General features: G+C 64.2%; 1 protein-coding gene across 3 annotated transcripts in view; it reads right to left on the bottom strand.

Annotated features, from left to right (window-relative positions):
- Positions 1-8,716, bottom strand: part of TBC1D16 (TBC1 domain family member 16) — a 78,182-nt gene that overhangs the window by 7,974 nt on the left and 61,492 nt on the right. Inside the window, exons 5-12 of one of the 3 annotated variants that reach the window (XM_011379716.2) lie at positions 6,751-6,912; positions 5,659-5,806; positions 4,519-4,686; positions 4,046-4,194; positions 3,519-3,653; positions 2,644-2,830; positions 539-718; positions 12-346 (exon numbers count right to left, since the gene is read on the bottom strand). In XM_011379716.2, coding sequence (XP_011378018.1) covers positions 299-346; positions 539-718; positions 2,644-2,830; positions 3,519-3,653; positions 4,046-4,194; positions 4,519-4,686; positions 5,659-5,806; positions 6,751-6,912 — 1,177 coding nt within the window. In that variant the 3' untranslated portion in view covers positions 12-298. Of the gene's footprint in view, positions 1-11; positions 347-538; positions 719-2,643; positions 2,831-3,518; positions 3,654-4,045; positions 4,195-4,518; positions 4,687-5,658; positions 5,807-6,750; positions 6,913-8,716 lie in introns of those variants that run through there. The other 2 variants (XM_011379713.2, XM_023523018.1) reach the window with 2 other exon arrangements.

Raw genomic sequence — 8,716 nt, 5'->3', positions numbered from 1 at the left:
TGGGCGTTAAAGCCGTGTGACAGAGCCAGTACTGCACTCTCAGGGGAATTTGCCAAGGGGACGTGGATCACGGTGGATAGCGGGCGGAGCTCATCGTCGCTGGGAGGGGACGGCAGACTGGTCCTGGGCTCTCCGGCCCCTTCCCTGAGCCGTCCCGAGGGGAGGAGGCGGGTGGGCACCGGTGTCCCAGGCGGCAGTGGGCCTGCTCGGCCCCAGCAATGTCTTCCACGCTGACTGGTTGTCACGGGAGGGACAGAACGTGGTAATGAGCACGGTCAGCAGACCATCTGCATCGATTTCAGTTCCTTGGACGGTGAGTTGTGGGTCTGAAGCCAGCCACGTGGAACTGGAGGCGGTCATGGTACGAGGGGCTGACATGGCGCTGTCGGGGCTCGGGGGTTTCAGAGGAGGGGGATCCCAGAGGAGGAGCCTGATCACCCTGGTACCCGCCGTCCTCCAAGGCAGGATACAGGATGGTGACTGCGCTCTGGGACGCGGTCTCGGCCACCCCTCCCCGCGGCGCCCGGCCCCGGCTCACCTGATAGTGAGCCCAGCAGGCCTCCCAGATTCGTAGCGCCTCGGCCTCGGGGAACTCCCGCTTGAAGCAGAGCAGGAGCCAGCGGTGGCAGAAGAGGATCTGCAGGCCGTCCTCGCCCAGCGAGGCCAGGTGCTGGTAGAAGCGCAGGTGTGTCAGCCGCAGCAGCTCCCGCAGGTACAGCTGGGGTGAGGCAGGACGGGTCAGCCGCGCAGCCCCGTGCTGCTCTGCCCCCTTGGTCCAGGGAGCCCACGTTCCCCGGGGCCCTTCCTTGGGCCACTCCACCCCTGAAAAACACACGTGCCGTGCACGAGGTCCCTCTGTGCTACATGTGTCTGTAACCACTTACTTTACTACGCCACTGCGGTCTGGCCCACACCTCTCTGCCAGTGTCTCTCAGATTTCAGACCGTTCCAGGGCCGGCCGAGCGCAGTACCCCGCTGTGGACAGGGAGGCTAACCCCTCCCCGCTGGGGAGGCTCCCTGGGGTTCGGTGGCCACATGGGGACTGTTTCTGATACACCCTGCTTCCTGGGACCCCGGGTTCAACCACCTCCCGCTCAGATCTTGAAGGACCGCCATTTTCTGGAGCTGATACAGCGCGGGGAGGAGACACCTCTGAACCTCAGGGCGCGTGGTTCCGGCACTGAAGGTCGCCACCCCGTGACGTGGGAGAAGATCGAGGCCATTTCTGGCCGTGCCTGGCTCGGGCTGCTGACTGCACCAGAGCCGTTGGAAAATCAATCTCTAGCAGCTAACGAGTCACGGGGCCACGCACCGCTTGAGCGTGTTAGGGCGAGTGGCATCGGACCCCGTCACTGCCTCCCCGTGTCCCGTGGAAACCTGACGTCACACGGGTGCAGAGAGTCAGCTCGGCTGGGATCACGCGCTCCCCAGATCACAGCCTGGGGATCTTGGGGCGGGGGCTTGGTGACTCACAGGCCCTTCCCACACAAGTGGCCTTTTGTTCCTGCTTGAGACAGGAATGGGGCACGTGGGCCCCTTGCAGGAACCAGTTCAGAGGATCCTTCCCGACCAGCCAGTTTCTTCACCCTGAGGCCCACGGCAGGGCCGAGTCCACGCATGCAGCCGGTCCCCGACATCACAAACGTCCCCACCCCCCACCCAGGTGTCCCTCACCTTCCAGTCCACGCCTCCCCGTCCCTGGTTCCTTCTCCTCAAATCCTCTGCTGTGTCTGCTCCTCCATCCACAGAATTCAGTGGCCCCTAATGGTCACTCTAAAGGACATGCTCCTTGGCTGTGGCAGTCAAGGCCCTCGTTGCCGTGACACATCCGGGCCACGCAGGGTCATTGCCCAGAACGCTCTGGCCGGCCAAGTCTCAGCAGCACCCAGGGCCCGACCCCGTGCGTGGCGGTCCAGCTGCCTGACTCCCCATTTCGACGGCCTGCACCCTCCCCCAGCGCGGCACCCAGCATCCCCCCCTCACCGTCGGCTCCTCGGCCGAGGCTCTCTCCAGACCAGGGAGTCGAGACCTGGTCCCAGCACCCGGCGCCCGGGTGCCACGCAGAGTGTAGAGAGCAGACGCTCCCGCCTCTCCCGCCCCAGCTCTGCCCACCCCCACGTTCAGTGCTGCTTGGTCTGCGTCGGTTAGGTGGGGGCGGGAAGGGGCGGGTGCTGGCGAGGCACTGCGAGAGAGGCCTGCTGCCCTCGTGAATGTGACAAATGCCCTGTGGGCCTCGGGGTGGCTTCAGGAGCTCCTCCTGTCCCTGTCCCCACTGAAAAGCCCTGGCTGCGTTGGACCCCTGCAGAGAGCAGCCTGGATGCACCTGGGGACCCGTTTTGTAAAGCTCAGGGCCAGGTGTGGTGGGGCCCTCCCTCCTCGCCCCGCTGGGGACCCTGGCATGCCACTCCAGGAGGTGGGCGGCCACCAGGGGAGGGCCCTGCACAGCCTGGCCTCTGGACCTGCAGGGAGTATGGGGTGGGGAGGGCAGCATGTGTCCCTCCCGGGAGAGCCGGCCCTTCCCCTGAGGCCAGGGACAAGCCCCCTGTCGCCCATCGGCAACATGTGCCCCGGCTTTTCTGCTGCCCGGTGCCCCACAGCGGCCTGTGTCCGGGCGCCGTCCCCACACCCGTGGCCGAGCCTCACCAGCTGCTTCTCCATGTCTGCGTCCCGAGGCGAGCTGACAAAGATCGTGTTCTGCATCAAACCCACGAAGCACCAGAAGGTGTCCGATTCATCCAGCACCTCGGCCAGGATGGGCGCAACCAGGTCCGACATGCCCTGCGAGTAGCCGGTGGCCGGGTCGTACACGGCGTAGTTCAGCAGGATCCTCCTGGTGACACAGCGCAGAGGGCAGGGAGGTCAGTGAGGGTGGCCACGTCATCGTCCACCCTTGCTGTCCTCGGGGTGGCAGCTCCCCTGGGCCAGCAGAACCCCAGGCTGGAGACTTGGAGCTGCCCGGAACCCCATCCTTCATCTCAACCTTGGGGGAAGGGGGACAGCGCTGGGTACAGTCTCCAGAGCCCTGGGAAAGGTAATGGCCCGCAATTAGCCGCCCACCAGGCCCGGGCCTGGGCCTCCAGCGCAGGGGGAAGGGGCAACGTGGTCTGATTTTCTTAATGGTCGACTGCCTGTGACAAAGGGTGGGCTGGCAGGGACATTTTTTATGGGCTGCTAATTTTGTGCAGTTATTTGCCAGGCGGCGGCAGCACGTCAATGGTGCCAGCCCCCAGCCCTGTGTGGCTTTATCATTTGGAGGGCCACCCACTGGGAGACACTGGGGGAGGCTCAGCCATGGTTCACGTGAGCCAAGCAAGGACAGGCTTGGTGGGTGCCAGGGGATGAGGGCTTTGTGGCACCCTTGGGAGGGACCTATGGGCTTCCCTGGGACACCATGGCCATAGGCACTGATCTAAATTGGCTCAGACAGCTGATGACCTTCTGTTTCTGGGGTGATTGTATGAACCGGAAGACCCCTGCCACTTCCCGGAGGTGGCCGAGGGCGAGGGCCAGGCGGGCACCTCATGCTCTCCACGTTGGGGTTGCCTTCGCCGCGGAAGAACTGGTTGCTCCGGTCTGTCCTGACCACGTCCTTGTCCACGACAAACTGCACGTTGCGCCAGAACGCCCGGTGCTCCTCTGGGGTCATGGAGAGCCTGGCGGGGGCGGGGCGGGCCGCTGGGGGGTCAGCCAGCAGCGCATGCGCTCCCCTCCCCCCACCCGACCTGGAAGGGGGCTGGGTGCTGCCGCAGTGGCTTGCGGGGTGGGCGTCCCGAGGTGCCCGTCCACGCGAACTCGCAGCCCCGGATCAGCCAGGCCCAGAGGGACCTCAGCTCGCGCTTGGTCCCTGAGGGCCCCGCGCCACCCCCCGCGCCCGGTTAAATCTGTTGGAGGGAGTCCGAATCCCTGACAGTGGGACGGTGGCCGCGCTCCTCCGGCCCGACCCTCAGGTTCGCGGTGACCCGCTCTCCACGGGGCCGCGGGGCGCGCGGCCCGTCGCCGGTGCTGGGTCGCGCCCCGCGCCGCCCCGCCGGGCCCGGGCGGCTACCTTTTCTGCTGGATCTCCGCGTATTCCTTCCGCTTCTGCACCCGCAGCGCCTCCCGCTCCTCCGACGTGGAATCGTGGCTGTAATAACGCAGCAGGAAGGGCCAGACCTCCCCCCGGATTGACACATCAATGCCGCCGAAGAAAATGGCCTGGAGGAGGCGGCAGAAGTTGGGGAGGGGCCAACACGGGCCGCTCAAAGCGCCCCCAGGTCCCCGGGGATGTGTGCCGGGGGCTCGGCCCGCACCTCCTGACAACTGATGCCTTGATTCAGGGGCTGCAATTTGCACTTGTTTGCGAGGGGAGAGAGCGGCCCCCGATTCCCACACAGGCACGGCCAGGCTCATTTCAATGTCAATGCCCCCCCGGGGTGTCGCTCTCCCGTCCCGGCCTAATCCCCGGAGTTGGAAGCGCTGCGGCCGCGGGACCCCAGAGCGGCCGGGCCGGGCGAGCGGCGGGCCCGGCTCCAGCCTCACCTTGCGCAGCTTGTACTCCTCCTCCACCTGGCCCAGCTCGTTCAGGTGGCCGAGCCAGGCGGGGACGTCCAGCCGCCGGTGCATGCTCTCCTCGGGGTGCGTCTCGGAGGACGGCAGCTTGGGGCGGCGGATGGAGAACTGCATGCAGGTCTTATCGTCCGCGACGCTCTGGCCGGGAGGACAGCGGCAAGGTCAAGTGTCCCACACGCAGCTTTGGAAGCCAGCGGCGCTCCGCTCTCGGGGTCTCGGGGGGAATACTTGCGGGAGCCCCTCCCTCTGTCCTGTGACGGGAGGGGCACAGCTCCCCACCCCCCTCGGCACACAAACCCCTAAATGGCCACTGCAATTAGGCGCGATTAAAATGAAAATGCCTTCGTCTTCACGGCGGTTTTCCCGCAGGCACGCGGGGGCCTCCCTGGCCCACTCCCCACTCTCACCGGCCGGCGGTCCCCTGGCTACCCCCCCCCCGCCCCCCTCCCTCCGACCCCGGCCGCAAAACAGAATTAATGCCTAGTTCGGCCCAACTTCCCCCTGCCTCTGCCGGCGGGGCCTGCAATAAATTACATGTGATTGGCCGCGTACAAAGGGATCGCTGTTCAGCGAGCAGGGAGCCCGCCTGTCAGGTCGCCTCCACAGGCAGTCACAGATCCAGGGCCAAACTGCAGCTGACATTTAATTCAAAAATCAAAGGTTGTTCAATGTAGGGGGGAAGAAACGGCATCTACCGTAATAAGGGAGCCAGCAGGAGGCTCGGTGGGGAGCAAGGGAATTTTAAAGTCAGCCCGCGTCTAATAAGCACATACAGTATCTTAAACAGATAATTAAAGAGCTCTTATTACATTTGTATGTAGATTGAGCAAAATATGGCAGGAAGCCTTGTCAAAACATGATTTTTCAAGTGCAGAGCACTGACTTTACAAGAAGCCCCGGGCGCATGTTTCAAACCCCAAGTTGCTGCCCAATCAGCCAGGAGCCACCACGGTGTCACCCCACGGGGCCCTGGGCGCAGGAGGAGAGAGGGATGCCTGGGAGTCCTGGACCCCTGACGGAGGAGGGGCGCGGAGAGGGGGTCAGCAGCCAGGTGTCTCCGGGGCGCCTCCCCCACGGCCCCCACCCCAGGTGCGCCCCTCCCCCGGCTACCTGGTCCCTGAGGTGCGTCTCGGCACAGTACTTCCACTGCTGAAGCACGTCCGCCAGCTTGTCCAGGCCGCCGTGGTGGTAGTGGAAAACCTTGTACTGGCTCTCCCGGCTGGCCACGACCAGCTGGCCGCTAGTGCAGGCCTCGTCGCTGAGCGGTCGACGCAGGGGCAAGAGAGAAGGGGTGAACATGTACACACGGGGTTTTATTTCCAGGCATCATCAGATGCCCCCGTCATGGGTCTCAGAGGCAGGAAACAGGAAGTCCCCGTGGAGTTTGGCTGCCGGGTGGGAAGGGGGGGCAGAATTACGCCCCAGTTTAAGCCATTACCCCCTTTGCTGAAGAAGGCGAAGAGCCCCTCCTGGGGAGGCTGGGAAGTGGCACTGTCCTTGCTCTCTCCAGCGGAGACCTGCCTGAGTGGCCTTCTGTCCCTACCCCCGCCTGCCAGGCCTCATCGTCCCCTCTTTCCAGGAGAGTCCGGGGTGGAGGCCGTTAATGGAGTCAGAATTTGAACCCAGAGGAGGAGGCCCCCAGAGAACCTCCGGCGGGGGCCTTCCTCCAGCAGGCGTGGGTGGCACTGTGGGAGGGGTGTCCTGGGCCGTCACTGCCCGTCTATCAGGCCACGTGCCCGGCCTCAGCGGCCCCTCCGTCAAAGGCTGGAATGTGGCTCTGGGTCTGGCATCCCCTCCTGTCATATGTGACGGACACGCCCGCTTCCTCCAGGCGGGACTTTGGGTGGTGCCGCCCCATGGCGGGGCCCCCCTGCCGTCCAGGAGAACACACCTGACCGTGCTCCTGTGCAGCTGCTCTGCCCCCGGTGAGAGAAAGGGCGCCCTCCTCCAGGAGGCCCCGGCCCAGCCCCAGAGCTGCCGAGTGGGTGATGGGGAGCAGCCCGCAGCCACCACTCTCTGCAGCCCCGTTTGGCTGTGTCCCCAGCCCAAGCCAGAGTCCAAAGCGACAGCTGGCCACCACCGCCCTGAAGGCAGAGGGAAGAGCTTAGGAGCACCCTGACCCGCTTCGGTGCCGCCGGGAAGCGGGCGCTGGCGGACACCGCCCCAGGCCGGCCTCCGGGAAGCCGCGAGAGCCGCTCTCACCTGAAGAAGAGGCGCAGGGAACGCATGTGTCCCAGGTCCACGCGGAACACGCCGCAGATCTGCTCCAGGGTGCGCGCCCGCTGCGGCTCGTCCCACCGCGGCGTCTGCAGGAGGCCGCTGCTGTCCGGGAACCGCAGGTGGGCGTCCGCGCTGGAGGGGGACCTGGGGAGCGGGTGGTGTACTGGCCACACGTCTCTGTCCAGGCAGAGCGTGGGGGAAAACTCGCACACACGCGTGCCGGGCTCAGTCACACATTCGCAGACACGCCGAACACACATGCGCGTAGCAGCTTCTCCAGAAACCCACGAATGAACGAGTGAGTGAGTGAGGAATGGATGAACCCGTTACGAGGCACGCCCGGTGACATTCTCCTGGGGACGAGGACACACTTTCGCAATCGAATTCCTTTCCACTTCAGAACGACAGACAAGGTCACGCTGACCAGCCCACGCTGTGTGACCTTGGGCGAGTCACCATGCCTTTCCCAGCCTGCTTCCTCGTCGGCATCATGAGGATAACGCGGGCTTTGTGTAGAATGAAGGCCCTCGGGGACCTGTCCTGACCACTTTGGACGGAGTGGGCTTTCCGCACGCGTTCAAACCGGGTCCCTACGTTCCTGGAAAATCATTGGTTCAGTCTGCGGTTCAGGAAGGGAGCACTTGGGTCACTAACGCCGCCGATGCCGATGCAGCCAGCGCGGGCCTGGCCCTGGGCTGGCCGCCTCTCCCGGCTCTTAGCGCCTCCTCCACGGTCATGCATGGCGTTAGCGCCCCCATCGCACAGAAGAGGACCTGAGGCCCAGAGGGGTCGCGTGACTTGCCTGAGGTCACACAGCCGGCAGGTGGCGGAGCTGGGATTCGAACCAGGCACAGTTCACCGCCTCTAAGTTTGAGTTCAGCATTGCACCCCTTTTACTCTGCTTTTTAAAAAAAAAATTCATGAATTCGTTTGGGACCCCAGTCACAAACGTTTTGTTATCTGGACTCTGCCACACCACGGGTTAGATGCCGTCTCTTGGGATTTTAATAGTCACATCTAGCAAACGCTCGCTAAAACGTACTCAGATTAAGGCCAACATCGGCCTCGGGCTGCAACCCCAGCATCTGACAGAGGTACGACCGCCATCACTTGATCCGGCCTGCCTCTTTTAGCCCAGAACACGTGTTGGGGTGACTCGCCTCCAGCACCTCTTCCCCGGTGGGCACCAGGGCTCCACGTGAAGCTCCTTTGGAGGGATCGAGCACAGTCCTGTGACTGGGAACTTCCTCAAAGACAAAGATGGCCTTTTTAGGACCTTCGCTGCTTCTGGAACAATCGAGCCAGGTGTGCGGGCCGCGGCGGCTCTTTTTCCTACCTAAAGAAGTGGCCGGAGCCGACCTCCCACCTCTGTGGGGCACCTGTGCTCTCTGAGGAAACAGACTCAGGTGAAAAGAGGTGGCCAGATGGGAAGGGAGGCAGGTAAGCTGCCCCACTGTGGCCACGCGGCAGACTTGGGCCCCAAAAGGCCGAGGGGCTCTCCTGTCTTCCCGCGTAGACCCTCGCCGGGCCCTAACGGCACTATGCAATCGTCATTTGTAAAACAGGGCCGGTGGCAGGTCTGAAGATAACACCCCCCAACCTCCCGACCCCCGCCACTGTCCACGGTGTTTCATAATCTGCTTACAGCGAGGGGGCAGCAGCCAGGAGGGTGTGGGCTCGGCATGTGTCCCCCAGCCGGCCAGCCCACCCCTGGCTTACCTCCAAACCCAGCTGGAGAGGGGTCACCTAAGATTGACATTATTTCCAGCCTCCACTGTCCCCACTGCCACTCCACACGCACCTAGCACCACCCTCTAAAACCTGCGTGCCCTTCCCAACACGCTGCATCTGCTCGCCCTGGGGGAGGCCAGAGTTCCCGGAAACCGGGTCCAGGGTGGACACGCCCTGAGAGTCACGGGCGGAGGCCCCTGCTCTGCGCTGTGGCTGG

The sequence above is a fragment of the Pteropus vampyrus genome, unplaced genomic scaffold (assembly GCF_000151845.1).
Source record: "Pteropus vampyrus isolate Shadow unplaced genomic scaffold, Pvam_2.0 Scaffold371, whole genome shotgun sequence".
NCBI classification, from domain to species: Eukaryota; Metazoa; Chordata; class Mammalia; order Chiroptera; family Pteropodidae; genus Pteropus; species Pteropus vampyrus.
This window is presented reverse-complemented; position numbering and strand designations above follow the sequence as displayed.